The 17,875-nt window shown below is 37.7% G+C and overlaps 1 protein-coding gene across 2 annotated transcripts; it reads left to right on the forward strand.

Moving 5' to 3' along the window:
* Positions 1 to 1,504: 1,504 nt before the first annotated feature.
* On the forward strand, positions 1,505 to 13,865 carry STX11 (syntaxin 11). Of its 2 annotated transcripts, XM_081313752.1 has the most exons (3): positions 1,505 to 1,606; positions 9,451 to 10,799; positions 11,601 to 13,865. In XM_081313752.1, the coding sequence occupies exon 3, from the start codon at positions 11,608 to 11,610 to the stop codon at positions 12,472 to 12,474; it is 867 nt and encodes a 288-aa protein (XP_081169878.1). In that variant the 5' UTR covers positions 1,505 to 1,606; positions 9,451 to 10,799; positions 11,601 to 11,607; the 3' UTR covers positions 12,475 to 13,865. The 2 variants fall into 2 exon arrangements, with proteins under 2 accessions (XP_081169878.1, XP_081169879.1); XM_081313753.1 differs by lacking the exon at positions 9,451 to 10,799 and having other exon boundaries at positions 1,565 to 1,606.
* Positions 13,866 to 17,875: the final 4,010 nt, after the last annotated feature.

The raw sequence follows: 17,875 nt of genomic DNA on the forward strand, positions 1-17,875 counted from the left end.
ATATTGCTTTTTAAATGCCTTTTAAAATGTGCTCATACCTATTTAGATGACCTGATTCCAATTCACACTATTTATATAAATGTTACTTTACATGCAAAAAAAGAGGCAAAAAAGAGGGAAGAAAAATAAGCATGTATATATTAACAGGTATAAGTACTTCCATATATTAATAAAACATATTCCACCACATATATTCATCTTGGGATGTACACTTAAATTATTAACAATTATAGGGAGTATAACAACAGGGAGAAATGGGACTTTAAAACAGAAAGTAGCACATGCAGTTCTGATTTGTAAATAGTCCTTTTTAGATTCTCAACAATAATGGTGATGATGACTTTTTCAGAAGGTTGGATAGTGGACAGCGTTTTTATATGTGTGATGGGTGGTCATATAAATGTGAATAATAAATTAATAATTATTATTCCATCAAGAACAAAGGGTTGGAATACATGTACAGATAGTCCTTGACTTACAACAGTTCACTTAGTGACCATTCAAAATTACACCACCACTGAAAAAAGTGATTTATGACCATTTTTCACAGCATCTCCATGATTATGTGATCAAAATTCAGATGCTTGGTAACTGGTTCATATTTATGACTGCTGCTGTGTCCTAATATCATACGATCCATTTCTGCTACCTTTTCACAAGGAAAGTCAATGGGGAAGCCAGGGTCATTTAACAATCGGGTTGCTAACTTTTCAACTGCAGTGATTCACTTAACAGCTATGGCAAGAAAAGTCATAAAAGGGGGGCCAAAACTCACTTAACAAATGTATCACTTAAGAATAGAAATTTTGAGCTCAGCTGTGGTTGTAAATTGAGGACTACCTGTATGCCCATTCTGAGAAAATTGCACAATGCTCCTTTCTCCCACCTTCCTTTTAATGTTCAGACTTTTGTTTCCAAATAACTTGGACAGCCTATAGCAGGGGTCTTCAAACTTGGCCCTTTGATGACTTGTGGACTTCAACTCCCAGAATTCCTCAGCCAGCTTTGCTGGCTGAGGAATTCTGGGAGTTGAAGTCCACAAGTCATCAAAGGGCCAAGTTTGAAGACCCCTGGCCTATATTGTCTGCCGGTGATCGGCAGTAATTTTGCCCATTTTTTGGGAAAATGAAACTGAGTGGATGGGTGGGTGGGTGGAGAGAGAAAGACAAGTAGTGTAGTTGCCCTTGATGCTGACACACCCAGATTCCAGGTCACGTCTTTGCTGCGTTGACGCCTCAGGGGAACCTGCCAAGAATTCTGCAGATCATCAACGTGGGGAGCCCGGCATCTGCCGCGCCGCAGCGATCCGGACCCCGCCGCCGTCTTTCCAGGCAGTTCCCACCCACCCGATCGCCCTTCACAAGACGAAGACTCATCACCCCCGACGTACCAGAGCATCGCTCATCCTTGACGCACTCAAAAAAAGGAATTGAGGCAGCCAATGGGCTTCGCGCAGGCGGGGCCAGGGGGCGGGGAGAAGACGCGCCGCGGGGAAACTCCCACGAGATGGAAAAGCTTGACAGGTGCTTCTTCCACGAGGCAGCGTAGTTTTTGGCTGGACAGCGACCCGGCGGGGAACTCGATTGCTCTCTTCCCGGCGCAGGCGGTAAATATTTGCTTGAGGGGCTGTTTTCCCAAATGGGAGCTGTGGGAGATGTCCTCTGCTTGAAGGAGTCTTTATTGCAGGGGTCTTCAAACTTGGCCCTTTTATGACTCGTGGACTTCAACTCCCAGAATTCCTCAGCCAGCATGCTGGCTGAGGAATTCTGGGAGTTGAAGTCCACGAGTCATAAAAGGGCCAATTTTGAAGACCCCTGCTTTATTGCATAGTCCCAAACCATTGACAATCATTCCCTTCGCTGGGAAGCTATTTTGTATCTATGCACTAACTAACTAACTACTGGCTAGTTTGACAATGGTTTGAGTCAAAGGTTGTTCTCCCTTGGAGTTCAGTACAGGGAGGCATCAGCAGCCTGAACTCTGCTTTCTCAGGAGAATGGTGGAGAAATAGAAGATCTGAGTGCAGTTTAGTTATCACACCTATAACTGGAGAAGAAAGGGCTACCATAATCTGTCAAGAAGCGGGAAAACCTCTCTTCCGAAGAAATGACAATCGCAATGTGTGAGGCTTTGGGGCTTAGCAAAGAGTTTGAGATGGAAATGAGGGCAGAGATAATGTACGTATTTTTGCTGGGAGTTGAGTAATAGAAATCACCCAGGCTGGCCATGAGAAAACTGGAAACAAGCAAGAGGAAGTTTTAAAGGAGTTCATCTGTAGTATCTGCTACTGGATGCAGCTAATAGCTACTATCTAGAGGGCTTTAAATGGTTGGTAAAAATTCACGGAAAAATAAGATTATCTGTGGCTACTAATCATGCTAGTGATTACATAACTGATTTCCTACTTTGGACCTAAAGTGGCTCTTTCTTGTATTCTACAGAATTTTGGTAGATCGCTTTACTTCTATATTAGGTGTGTTCTCTCCATGATTTTTAAAGCTGATTTTTAAAGTTTTACTAGCACAACACAGCAATTCTATTGTGAAATTTATTATAAGAAAAAAAATCTTTTGAGTTTTTGGCTATTTTTAAAATGTTATTTGTAGAAGAATCTTCATTCTGAAAGAGATGATATATTCACAGATTACCCATGAAATAACTTGCACTGGACATTTTTTCAATAAATATTTTAAACTCAGGCTTTCAATAGGATTAAATTTATTTTTCTTAGCTGGTTACTTTCAAAGCTTCTCATTGTACTTTTTGATGCTTAACAGGAATGCCTATTATAGTTTAAAAATCTTTTGTAACTTTAAAGGAAATATCTAACACAACATATAAAGAAATATAATCTGCATTATACTCCTTATAATGTTTTAACCTGGATATGTATTTAAACCTTGTACATTAGTATTATATTGTTGAAAGATTGAGGGCAATAGAAGAAGGGGACGACAGAGAATGAGGTGGCTGGATGGAGTCACTGAAGCAGTAGGCGTGAGCCTAAATGGACTCCAGAAGATGGTAGAGGACAGGAAGGCCTAGAGGAATGTTGACCATAGGGTCGCAATGGGTCAGACACGACTTCACAGCTAACAACAACAACAATTATATTGTTGTGTTCCTTAATTCACACATTTACACGTGATGAAATTATTAACTTTTGGACATAAAATTGTATTTTAGGAGAATATTTGTGCCTTTTCCAAAACTGATTCAAAATTAACTTTGTTCCTTTATTGTCATGAGCTAAATAGCTAAACGGTACCCACCAATTCTCCCATAATCCCCAGTTAGCAAGTTTCTGGTTTGCTTTTCTGGACATATGTATTCCATTTGGGGAGTATTTGGTTGGAGAAAATTAGCTTATTTTGTAAATAAAGTCACTTGGATTTAGATGATTGTTTAAAATCTTTAATGGTATAATCCTGTGTGTGTCTTTTTAAAATGGATTTCTTCCACAGTTTATTGTGAAGTTTAAGGACTCCACTTTTAAAATAGATTTGCTTTCAGTCTAAAGTTTAGAGTCTAAACTCATTACAGTTCTTATTTGAATCTTACAGGTCTCTGACTCTATTTTCTGCATGAACTTCATCTTTCTTTTTTTTAGCACAGTATTTTTCAAACCACCAAGGCCCAAAGTTTTCTGAAAGATGAAGAATAGCTCATAAGTATCACTCAAAGATGCCAGGCCAGGGTACTATAGTCCTAGATACCTCCAGCTTGAATTTAAATAATGGTCCACCAACAAGGGGTATATGTGGAATTGGGAAGTGGTATAGGGCGGGAGGTGAGGGAATATAAGGAGGTCCAAAGGAGTTCTCTCAGCTCAAAAAATGAAAATGTAAAAAGAGAAGGAAGTAAATTTAGAAGGTCAGCAAGAAGGTCAGCAAGCATAAAGATGAGTTTGCCAATAGCAGTGTTTATTGTATGAGATAAGTCAGGCTAGATGCTTAAATCTGTGACTTCTGCTGTTAGGGGAGAACATTAGGCCCAGAGCCCCGCAGGCCTGCATAATTACAGTATAGCACATGATTGCTCAGAGACAAAACCATCCAGTCCCAGTATGGTATCTGGACTGGCCCAGACATGCTGACATTTTCACCTTGCTGATGAAATTCTTCATGGCAGCATAATTTTTAACTCTTTTTAAAAACCACTTTATAGCAAAGGGACAGCTAGTCAGTCAGGCAGACACAGATTTACAGGTACCGGTAATAATTTTGTTTTTATCTTAAGGACATGCTATTCTTTTCTACAACAAAACAATGTTCGTTCCCAAAAAAATGTCTTTAGCATTAGGGCAGCAGAAGTAAATTCCAGTGGTTGTATTGGTACTATACTTGATCTTGGATTAAAATGAGATATAGGCTTGCACATACTCAAGAGGATGTCTTTTTAAAATAAGGTTCAGCTCTTTGCTCTAGTATATCAGGGAGCAGTTGTAAAATATGGAATGAAAGTTGAGGGAACCAAAATGTTAGTTGAATGCTGCATTGTCTAAGTATTGTAACATGGAAGAATTCTAAAAGTCTGTGTGTCCAAGACATTTGTTTGAGGAGTCTATCTGCAGAAGGGAGAGTTGGGGCAGGAAGTGAATGATCCCGAAGTTGCCGTAAACTAGCATCTATTAAAGTTACACAGTTTGCCACTTGATGGAGTCACTTCAAGTTCATCCTTGTCAATGTTACAGTTACCTGTCTGGGCCACAAGTTAAGGCAAATATGATTAAAAAATAGCAAGTGTTACTCTTACTAAAATTCAACAAATATATGAAGAGGAATACAACTTAAATAGTTTTTCTGGAACCCTCTGTGTGTGTGTAGTGTTTACTAATTATTCTTACATGATAGGCCTCAGATTACAGCTACTAATTTTAATTTTATATAACTACTAATTTGCTAGAGATTATGCTTCAATGAACTCAGTGACTCTTATCTCTGAGTATGGAAGAATAGGATGCTGTTGATAGTAATTTAAGAAGCAATGACCATACAACATATTTTCTTCTTGAGCAATAACAAAGTTCTTTAATTTTTAGTGTAGTAATTAATATGTTTAATTTATTAGGATTTTATTTTAATTTTTAAAATGTTAACATATTAAAAGCAATATACTTTAAGATTTTGGAACTTTTTTCCCCCAATTCCTACCTAGTTTTAAGATTTCTAGGAAAGGTCTCAGAATGTATAGGAAAAAACACTAGGTCAGAACTAGCAATCAATTGTTTTGTTATTTGGAATGCTATTTTAAATTCTGCACGCATTTCTTGCTTGTTATAAATTGTCACATTTGCATTTCAGCATTTTATATGCCTGGGCATAAATATGCATAGATATACCTCATAGAAAATGTATAGAATAAAAATAAAGAATGTGAGATATGCTGGGAATTTGTGCTCAGTAATTGGATATGTCATGTTAGTATTCGTGTAATCAATTTTATTATGTAATGCATCTAGCACTTATGAGCATGAAAATCATGAGGCTTTGTGTCACTTAATAGTACATGCCTTACAAGGATGATCAAGTGACTAGATAATACAGGTACTCTAACTTCAGAATATATAATACTCTCTGTGCTTAGTCACATTACGTCAGTGCATATTTTGCTTCTTAGCTGTTACGAGACAATTAAGAGATTGACATGGAAAATTACACATTGTAACTTATGACTTGTATTATCCTGGTAATCTATGAGTTTAAAAAATATTGAAAGGGATAAGTGGTGATATTTGGCACTAGATACAAAATATAAATACAGTTAAACAGTTAACGTGTTTTCCACACTTTCACCTGGATAGCTAAATTATTTGACAAGCCTAGTAATCATTTCATTTAATTAACTTCAGATGCAATCTGTGTCCTAGTTTTGCTATCTTTTGGCATATAGCCTCCAATCCTATCTTTTGGTTTAAAAAAGTTGTGTGCTCCTGGGTTAATTATCTTAGACAACAGAGCCATTTATCTGAATTTCTCTCTTACTGAAGCAAGCTAGCGTCTTACTGTTTCTTAGTCATGCTCATATGTATGATGGCGGTGCAATCTTCCCAGCTTACAAAAAATAGAAGTTGGTTTTATGTTCTCTGCCAGATGATGACTTATTTTTAAATGTCCCTAGAAGAAAGACTGTTAACATGAGGCTTGAAAGAAGGAGTTCAACGTTTTTATATTATTCAGTACCTCAGTTAAAGTCATCCACCCTACTCAGCTTCCCCCTCCCCAGGACTGCTGACTGCCTCATTAAATAAAATGTCTGATTCAAATTAGAAGGAAATGGGGATTTTCGGATGAAAAACAATGAAGCAGGAGAAATATATAAATACCCTTTCCCAATAAAGCTCAGATCCATGCAATTAACTGCAGATCAATAGTGACTGTCTGAAGAAGCCCTTGGAGACTTAAAAAATGATTGGCTAATTCTAAGGTGACCCGGAAGAACACTTACATTTAGTGTATTTAATTGAAATCTAAGTCAGCATTTGCTGAGTTGTTGTGAATCCCCTCTGACCACAGTAGTCTTGTCGTCCTCCTAAATCTAAGAGCTAGTGATAGATCAAGTAAGCAATAATTCTATTTCTTTAAAAACGGGAGCCTGAGTAAGACTTCATAAGTGTTTTTGGAAGGTCCTGTTCAGGTGTGTATGTAGGCCAATGGCTCTCTGGAAGCAGATATCCAATCTCTCCTGAACTCCAACACAAAAAGGCCATGTAGAACAATACTAAACCATCGGGGGGGGGGGCAGCTTAAAGTGACCAATTTGGTATGTGATCCCAGCCCTCACAAAATGATTGGTCATATTGTCAACAAAGTATCATTGTTTGACTGACAAGGAGAACAAATGCTGCTGAGAAACTACAGCTATAGACCAATGCAAGCTGCCGCTGCAGTGGGCTGGGAACAAGATAAAGACAATATCACAAGGATACATTCTCTGAGAGCGGTTAGTGTGATGTCTTTGTACCACAATTAGAAGGATGTGACAATGAGTTCCATAAGAGCCCGCCCAAAGAGCTGTGCTGTTACAGCATCACTAGGCGAAGCCATACACAGTAGCAGTTCAGTTAGTTTGGGGCTTTAGTGATGAAAAACAGAACTGTCTAGCTGTGAGCAGAAAAGCAGCTGCAGAGGAAATTCATGTACGATTATCTTAAAATTTCATACTGAGAATGAAACTCTAGACGATACCAGCAATTCCTGTCATAAAACATAGAGTAAATTCAATTTCCAATGGGAGAGATTTCTGAAGCAGAATGTGTATCATGCTAAATTATTAATCATTTAAATCAGGAGTCTCCAGACTCATGAACCTCTTTCTGAATTACTCATCAGCCCCCAAACATTTATTACAGGGGATGTTATGATTATGAAAAATGTATATGAAAATAATTTAATAAATAAAGGTAAAGGTAGAGGTTCCCCCACACATGCGTGCTAGTCGTTTCCAACTTTAGGGGCCGGTGCTCATCTCCATTTCAAAGCCGAAGAGCCAGCACTTGTCCGAAGACGTCTCTGTGGTCATGACTAGATGCCAAAGCCGCACGGAACGCTGTTACCTTCCCACCGTAGTGGTCCCTATTTTTCTACTTGCATTTTACGTGCTTTCGAACTGCTAGGTTGGCAGAAGCTGGGACGAGTAACAGGCGCTCACTCTGTTACGCGGCACTCGGGATTCGACCCGCCAAACTGCCGACCTTCTGATCGACAAACTCAGCATCCTAACCCACTGAGCCACCGCGTCCCTTAATTTAATAAATACTACTTTAATAATTCTTTGAAAAACAATAATGACTTCATAAACGCAGGTTATAATTTAAAATATGAAAGTTATCAAATTTAAAATAACTTTTTTTTCTGAAGCTGCTAATATCATAAATAGGTGGGATGCATCTGATGAGCATCAATAAGGGTACTGACATATGGATGGAGACTGGTGTCTTTTAGTAGTCACCAGGCTCTTCTAGATTCAGTTTGTTCCTATTAATTGCCATATATTTACTGATTTCCCTTGACACTTCCAGCCATTTATCAACTCCAGAGCTGCTGATATTTGACCACTTTGGGGAATTCCAATTTAAATCAATGCCAAATCTTATAGAATACAAGCTAAAACCCAGTGGAAAGGGATGGGATGAGATTAGTGAAAGGTCAGTTAGAAGGAGAGAAATCAGGGTTTCCCCCTCATTTCTGCTTTAATCAATTCTCTTCTTATTTGATTTTCCTTTTATTTATCGTATAAGCTGTGCCTTTTCTGTATTTCTACAAAAATGTTTTTCTTTCCTTACATTATTAGACTTTCTAGGGATCGAGACGGTAGGCATTCCCTTTTCAAAAACAGAAATATAATTGTACATTTTCTAAATTCTAAGAATTGTAAATATTCTAATTTTGTATTGTTCCTGAATTTTGAATTTTGGACAGCCAATGCAAACTATAAGTTTATCATGTGCATTTGAAGCCTATCTCATTGAAACAATTCACAGAGCCCAAAGATTTTTGAATATTTTGTGGCTCTAATGTTAGTGCAACATAATCCTCAAGACATTTAAAATGTGCGCTGTGGGTTGTTCCTGCATGAAGATGTGATTAGCAATATTTCCTTTAGCTGATGAGTCAGGTTGCCAGTGGTTTACCTATGAACTTAGGATTTAGTCAGATGTGTGATGTATTATGGATTGTACTTCTCATATAACATGGTTAGAAGCTTTCCTTTTGTTTTTCTTCTAAACCACATTTATCTATGTAGCTCCCACAGACCTCTCGAAGTCCTTATCAAACTGCCATTTGTACAGTGAGGAAAAAGGCATATGATTAAACACTTGACAGGAAACTAAGCATTGCAAATATATTTAATTTTAACTATAAGTGAAATTTAATTTACATACTGGCCCATATTTTGAAATGGGATGGACTCAAAGGCTGAGGGTGAATCTTACTAGAAAATCCTTTACTTCAGTCTTCACAATTGTAAAGAGAAACTGTCTACACAATGATAGACCCATAGAGCTAGAAGGGGAGTTGTTTAGACCAGCATTTTTCAACCTTAGCAACTTTAAAATGTATGGAATCCTGAGAATCAGTCCATATACATTTTAAAGTTGCCAAGGTTGAGTATCACTGCATTAGACCATTGACTCTTGTTGAGAATCTTGAAATTAGTGCTGGATTCCAAATAGCATTCCAGGCAAATAGTTATCTAACCTCCTTTTGAACACATCCAATGGAAGAACAAAAGGTGTTTCTCTGGGTCCACCTTTAAGTACATTAGGGAGGCTTTGCAAATAATCTGTTGGCATCTTCTTCCTATAAGTTAAATTTGATTTTCCGACCTATGATCTGGAAGGCTTGGCCTCATACAGTATAGCATACCTTCAGGTTTTTAAAAAGTACTGTCATATCCTCCTCAGCTTTAGTACTAAACATTGCAAATGCTTTCATTCTCTTTTCACAGGATTTAATTACTAGTTCCTGAATCATCCTGGTTGCCCTTCTGTGAAGTAGTTCCAGTTTGTCTGAATCCTTCTTAAATGGTGGTCTTCAGAACTGTATTTAATAGTTGAGGTGAAATCTCACCAGTGCAGGTATATTTGTAATGTCTTGCAGTGGCAAATTTCCTCCTTGCTACTGCAACAATGATTATTTTCAAAGTAGTCCACATGTCTTGATTTTTGTTTCAAAAGAAAAAGAAACATGTTGTGCTGTGAATACTGAGTGAAAGGACAGAGGTTTCTTGAGTAACATGTCAGATGTAGAGGTAGCATGAAAAATGTGGTAAGAGTAAGGAATGCAGTTTGACTGGAAAGATGGAAGAATCACTCTCAACTTGGTGTAACCTTGGTGTTTTATTTGCGGATACCTAGATCCTCTTGTACTCTATGTACATGAATCTAGTACAACTCTGCTGTTGTTTATTACGAGGTTTTATTTTAAATGCATTTTCTTATGAAACATCAGCAGTGGATATTTGGTGGGCTAAAAAAAGGATGTTTACCGAGAAGCCAGATGTTGGATAAATATTTTTAAAATAGTCATTTTACTGAAATAAAGTAAATTTGAAATAGTCTAATTAATAAAGTGTTATTGTAAAATTGTGAATTTATTAACTACCACAATGTTTAATAAGTCTGTGGACACAATTAATTTATGGTGCTGCATCTGCTTTCTAGTTATCAAGCACTTTAACGTTTAAAAAAGTAAATAAAAAATAGTATATAATGTTACTAAATAAAAGCTGAGCGATTTACATAGTCAGCATATTGCCCCAACATTTTGGGTCCTCATTTTACCAACCTTAGAAGGATGGAAGGCTGAGTCAACCTTGAGCCGGTTGGGATCAAACTGCTGGCAGTGAACAGAGTCAGCCAGCAATACTACAATCTAACCACTGCACCACCATGGCTCTTATGTTGTTTGATTGACCAGCATAACTATCCCAGTAAAGGGGTTCTCAAAGTGATCAACATTGACTTCCAATGGTCGATGTGACTATTCAAAGTCATTATTACTGACAGTACTATTACTTAAAATAGTATGGGGGTCAATGAACAATTTGAAATTTCATGAAGGGGTCAATGAGCTGAAAAGTTTGGGGAATTTCTTCAGTAAATCATTAGCATATTTTATGTTAATAAAGTGGCCTCTTAATTAATTCTGGGTTATGGGTTCATATCTAAGAGATTTGAGCTGTAGCTATTATCCTTATAAACTCAAACTCTGACCAGATGGAAGTATTTATTTTCCAGCTGCCACTTGGTGTCCAAAAGAAGCAGTCTACTGTAGTGGACTGAATGTAGTGCTAAGGTAAGACCGAACCTGAAGCCCAGCCCAGCTTTTAAACTGATCCATTCACTATTCACTCAGCCCAGCGTATTTTTCAGAACTGTAATCATCCTGAAATCTTCAGATGAATAAAAGTTAAATGAATAAATGATGTAGTGGAAGACCTTGGATAAGTAAGTAGTGAGATCTGAAATATTTAGCTGACTTTTCAAAACTGGACATAAAACAATAAGTTGACAAGTTTATGAAACCAGCTCTTATGAAGTAGTTAGAGATGAAAGTGCACAAATAACAAAAATACCTCCTGGAGAATCTTCTTAAAATAACAGCAATATCAATAAGATTTTCCCCAGGTTTTTGCTTTAAACTACAGTCATGTGGGAAATTCTGCTTTTGTACAGAATTAATGTACAGGAAACCTCTTGGTTTTGATACACATCAGTTTTGTTTTCTATTTGAAGAGCAGTATACATTTCTGTGATTAATTACATTACTTCTCAGCCTAATGTCCTCTACGTATACCAGTGAATAGTTACTCAATAAGAATATGTAGTATAATTCATACTTGGAGGGCCTTAGAATGGGAAAGTTTGATTTAAATATTTCTTACTTCTACAACAGGGATCTATAAATATTCTAATTTATCAGTAGGACAAAGGGATTCATGAAATTCAGTAATTAATCAGATAGTTAATGTCTTTGATAGATAGTATCTTTCTGATTAATATGGAAAAATATATCAAACTTCATTTCATATATATGGTAATTAAAAGAAATCTGTCTTTATCACTGCTATCTGACTTATTTGCTTTTTCTTCCTAGGACAAAAATGAGAGACAGACTCTTGGAGTTTTATGAATTATCTAGGCTGTACAGCCAACGTATTGGAGATTATGAGGATGACTTTCAAAGACCTCATGAAACGCTTCTTTTTGAAACTGATCATGCCATAGCAAATCTTTACAAAAACATTCAAGAGATCCGAACAAGCAATCACCGCCTGAAGGAAGATGTGAAACGCTTGCGCAAACAAAACAGTCGCTTCCTGACATCAATGCGTCGCTTCAGCAGCATAAAGCGAGATACAAACACCATAGCAAAGGATATTAAGGCCCGTGGAGAAGAGATCCACAGAAAACTTCAGGTTCTGAGAGATCTGAGTGAAGATGCAGAAACAAAATATGGTGAAAACGCAGTTGTAACCCGCGTGTGCAAGGACCACTATGTCGACCTCATGCACGCTTTTCAGGAAGCCATGTTTAATTACAATGAAACTGAAATGAAAGAGCGAGACAATTGCAAAATTAGGATTCAGCGGCAGCTGGAAATCATGGGCAAAGATGTGTCTGGGAACCAGATAGAGGACATAATTGAGCAAGGCCGATGGGATGTATTCTCCGAGAATCTGCTGTCTGACACCAAAGGAGCTCGCTCTGCCTTGAATGAGATAGAAACCCGGCACAAAGAGCTGATGAAGCTTGAATCGCGAATCAGAGAGGTCCATGAACTTTTCCTACAGGTGGCACTGCTGGTGGAAGAGCAGGCTGACACCTTTGATGTCATTGAGTTCAACATGCAGAACGTCCAAGAATATGTTGGGGAAGCTAAAGAGGAAGTGAGGAAAGCACTTGAATACCGGAGAAAACATCCTTGCCGAACAATCCTTTGCTGCTGTTTATCATGCCTTAAAGGCTAGCTGCCTTCTTGAAGCCACTTGATCGGTGTCATGGGAACGCTCATAATTTGTGCTCATCTCTTTATGGTTACCATATTTATTATTAATTAGATAGGTGTATGAGAACCAAAGGATACTAGCAGTATGATACATACCGAAGTTGGGAACCTGTGACTCGGTAGATGTTGTTGGACTACATCATATCTGATAATTAGCTAAGCTGGTGGATAGACATGGAGTATGGAAACATCCGAAGAGCCACAGATTCCAGGCCATTCATATATTTCAACTCATGTAATAAGAAACCAGATTAATGACCCCCATATTGTTACCAAAATAAAAGGCATACCAGAACCTATGTAAAACCTTGGAAAATGTTGATGAGGTGGGTAATAAATTATTCCCAAATAAATACATCCTATGGATTTTTAAGGGAGCAATTGCAATTGCCAGGTTTTTTTTTCTTGGAGAAAATAAATATGGAAGAAATTATGAACCCTAATTATAAATTATATATATAAACTGTATTACATGGATAATGCAGTTTAGACATCTGGTAGTCATAGCTGATTTTAGAGTTTTGATAAAATAGTATACATTTCTAAAATGCATTGTTATAAAATATGAAAAAAATATTTATTCTGATTATTATGTGAAGATAGTTCTTGCTTTCTGCTCCATAGTTTGTCAGGGGAAAAACTGTTGATAATGGAACCCAAGTAATAGGCCAACAACCCCAAAATATGAAAATGAGAAGGTTTCATTTATACAATATGTCAAAGTTACATCAGAGCTATTATCTCTGGAGCTAATAGCAGCCTGGAAGTCTTAAAGGAATGACAAGTAGAAGGGATCAGAAATCAGATATTGTGAACTTGTTTGGCTATATCTTGTGCAAGCGTGCATAATGTGCAGCCTAAGGATTGCCTGCAAACTGTTAGCATCCCTTTTGTGGCCTCAGCAGATCCCTATAGCAGATGGAATTTGACTCATTATTTAGCCTTCGTTTGAATTTTAGCAGACTGTGTATGAAGGAGCAAAAGGGATGCTTTCATCTGTATATTGGCTCTCTAGGGAAGATTAGAAAACCTACATTAACCTATTAAGCCAAGAAAAAATATCCAAAGCAATAGATCTTCCATGCTCAAGATTTTAGTCATGCTAGTGTATCTGTCTGTTTTTTGAGGATGGTCACAACAGAAAAAGCTGAAACCAAGAACCTCCTTAATTTGTAGAAAGGCCAGCTTCAAAATGAATAATAGGAGGTTCATAACTCTGAGACTTGGGTGTAAAATTCAGGCTTTTGGTGTAAAATGTTTCTTCAGGCAAATGTAAATAAGTGAAGTAAATTTGGTTGCAGTATTTTGTAAGTTTATGATAATTAAATCACTAATTAAATATTTTTCCAAAAATTGATGGTTTTTTCATTTATATATTTGCATCTTCTTTTCTAAGTGAATAATCACCATTTTTAAACAATGAATTTTTCGAAGAGTTCTGCCCTGAAATTTATGCTTTTTTGTTAAATAGATGAACAAAACATTACAAATAAGAGTCTTCCTCTTTGTTATGTATGAGAACAACAGATTCAGAGCAAAACTTTTTTTGTTGTCATTATGATCATTACTGTTATCCTAAACTACAAATCTTTGGGTTATCAATATTCTATGAATCCTCTAGAACAGGGATGTCAAACTCAATTTCATTGAGGGCCGCATCAGCATTGTGGTTGCCCTCAGGGGGCCTGGGTGGGTGTGGCCTGGGTGGGCGTGGCCTACTGGGTGGGCATGGCTACAGTGTGTATGGCCTACTGGGTGGGCGTGGCCAGCTCTACATCATTGCATCAAGGGTGCCTATGGGGGCCTGGGCAGAAGTGGGACAGATCTGAGGATCTCTGGCAGAAGGAGGGTCTCTCAGCCAGGGCCAAGGCAGTGGGGGCCGTTCCCTCGCTGTTTCCAGGATGGCGTCGCGGGCCACATGAAACCACTTCGTGGGCCGGATCCGGCCCCCGGGCCTTGTGTTTGACATGTCTGCTCTAGAACAAGGGTCCTCAACCCCTGGTCTGTGGACCAATACTGGGCCATGGCATGCCAGCAACCGATCTGCACAAACAAGCAAAGCCCCATCTGTGGGGTGCAGGCAGCACACAAAACCACGCATTCTCCGGTTCATGGAAAAACCGTTCTCCACGGAACTGGTTCCTGGTGCCTAAAAGGTTGGGGACCTCTGCTCTGAAAAAATAATGGGCTAGGCATCTGTGGATCCGATTTGCTTTTTTAACTGGAACCCTAAGATCCACTAACCAATAAATAATGACATGAAGGAAATGCACATTTCTCCTTTCACACATGCATAAATACTTCTCTCTGCCTCCACCTTTTATTCATTTCACAATAATATACAATTTAAGTGGAAAGATTATGGGGGGGCTACATAACTGCTGATTAAGTAATGAGTCAGAAATTCTTGCTGATCTGTATAAATCCAACAGAGATCTATTACCTGTCCACATTGTAGAGCACAGGATCTTTATTAACATAATTTTTTAAACTGTTTGTTTGGTTTTGGCTTTGCGTATTGTGTCAACCGAACCATTTGGGATTCCTTCAGTAGACCATGATTGAGCCATTAATCACTGTAATGTATGTATTCACAGTGAGAATCTAAATGAATTTATGCAATGACTAAGATGTTTTACTCAGAATAAAGCACAAGTGACTGAGTTTGAGTAAGAGATTAAGTTACAAACAAACCATATTGTGAGCCAGTTTGGTACATGAACCAGGTCTTTGTCTGAATATGTGTTCTGCACTGTATCTGAAATTCAGTATGTGCAGTAACAAAACATTATTATTTCTTATTTTGGCTTGCAAGCACAAAATCACATCTCAGCCCATTTCACATATTTGTTTTTAGTTGCAAAGTTGTGTCCGATCCATCGCGACCCCATGGACAATGTTCCTCCAGGCTTTCCTGTCCTCTACCATCTTCTGGAGTCCATTTAGGCTCACGCCTACTGCTTCAGTGACTCCATTCAGCCACCTAATTCTCTGTCGTCCCCTTCTTCTCTTGCCCTCAACCTTTCCCAGCATTAGGCTCTTGTACAGTGAGTCCTTCCTTCTCATTAGGTGGCCAAAGTATTTGAGTTTCAACTTCAGGATCTGGCCTTCTAAAGAGCAGTCAGGGTTGATCTCTTCTAGGACTGACCAGTTTGATCGCCTTGCAGTCCAAGGGACTCGCAGGTGTCTTCTCCAGCACCATAGTTCAAAGGCCTCAATTCTTTGGCGCTCAACCTTTCTTATGGTCCAACTTTCATTTCACATATTAGAACTACATAAAAGTAAAAGCAAAGTAAATTGCTTCAACTAAGTGAATGACAAGAGAGTTGTACTTCCGCCTTGCCCCTCTGACTGAACAAGTACTTTCCTCTAAACAAGGGAAGAGAGATGTACATAAAAACAGAATTTAGTTTTTATACTTCACTAAAGATATATGGAGATGTGCAATTGTATCAGATGTGAATATGCCATAAATAGAATGAATGAATCTGGGCATCATGTGTTTACATGGAATACTTAGGCTCTGTAGATTGTAGCAGGGCTATTTATTTATTAATTAAATTTTTATGCTGCCCATCTTCCCCACTACAAGGTGACTATTTATCCAACCAATTTATATAGCCATCCATCTCACAAAATACGTGATTCTGGCCAGCAAATAACAAAGCTAAAACAATAAATACCTAAAACAACAACAACACAACAACAACAACTACTACTACTACTATTACCATCATCAAAAAACATTAAACTATAAAAAGAAAGCTAAGACCAGAAATAGTAGGCAAAGGGATGTTAATAACAGCAATAATAATAATAATGAAGCCATCTCACTAGCGCTCCAGTCCTCTGGACTCCCTAGCTTGGCTTGCATAACCAAGTCTTGAGGGGCGTTTGGAAGCTCAGAAGTGATGGAACCAGTTTCATCTCCACAACAGTCTACAGCTCTTTAATCATGCTTAGAGCCCATACATCATTTGTCTAGCAGTTACGGTAATTGGTTTGCAGGAGCAATATGTGAAGCTAGAGGCTTACATGTTATCCAAGCACAACCACTGTCATTTTCAAAGAAGGATTCACACTGGGGTAAGTCAAAAATCATTATAATAATGATTTATTAGAGAAAGAAGAAATAATTAGAAATAAGTATATGGTGTTTAGTATTATGCATCAATCCAATCAGCATTTGTATATAAGTCAGTGTGTTTTTCATACAATGGCACTGTAAAAAGACAGTAGTGGTCATAGCGGCACAATCAAAACCCCTGCTCATATTGTAGACACTTGTGTGTTACACAAATATACAAAGAAGTGTTGCTTTGATCACACTGCCATCTTGACTTTTTGATTGCCCCCCCTCCCCAATTCTACTGTTCTTGTCTATGCTGTCATTTATTTCCTTATATAAAAAGTTGTGTCTCTATTCTTAGAATTTTTAGCTGATTTTGCACAAATCTGTTTGGTAACTTTCTCTAAAATGCAATGGTTTTGTATCACCTTAGTAAAAAATGACATAATAAACACGAATTTGTTTTTCCTGGACTCTATCCACAGAACCTGAAGGCCACACACAGTTGTGTCATTTCCCTAAGGAAGCACTAGATCTAATTTATCTGTCAAACATATCAATCTGTGTCATTCCCAAATGGATTACTGTAACAGAAAATTACCATAGCTCTATTAACCTTCACAAAGTCAACCTATAAAATGCAGACCACAGAGTGTCACAACAAAAAGGACATGTACTTTAAGAAACTTTTAGCATTGGGAAATGATTTGAAATAACTTGTGTGATTGCCCAAGATGTTTCTTCTTTTTTTGTCACGTTCTTATTGAAATAATTCCCAGTTGGAATAAAATCATGACTAATGGATTCATATATTGTACTTTATTGTATGTTACATTTATATCCTATTGTTCTTGTTGCATAGGGTTGAAAACATGGGGCCATATAGCCACATTCAGCCTTTGACTTCATTTCATAATTTTAGTGTTTATATTTTACTTTAATATCGTCAACATCCTGGATCACATAGATGTTAGTTAGCTGGTTTTGCAAATGTATTTTAATTTTGTCTTAAATTTTATTTTATCATCTGTACTGGTCTACGACAGCAATAAACTGAATTGATTGATTGATTTAACTGATTTAATTTCATGTGGACCAACATCATTTCCAAAGTTCTGTCAACTGATTGTTTGACCTTTAGAAAAGTTATCTGATAACCTGTTGAATGTAGAAGGAAAATAGAGAGGAAAAAAGGGATCAGAGATCAAAGGAAGAGGTTAGGAAAAAAGTAAGTAAGTGGCCCCCATCATCTTTGGCTCTGATTTTCTGATTTCTGCACAAAGCATGTGATGCA

This window comes from Vipera berus, assembly GCF_964194415.1.
Source record: "Vipera berus genome assembly, chromosome: 1".
NCBI classification, from domain to species: domain Eukaryota; kingdom Metazoa; phylum Chordata; class Lepidosauria; order Squamata; family Viperidae; genus Vipera; species Vipera berus.

Coding starts and splice junctions, on each gene's coding strand:
- STX11 (XM_081313752.1), top strand. CDS start 11,608: ATGAGAGACAGACTCTTGGAGTTTTATGAATTATCTAGGCTGTACAGC.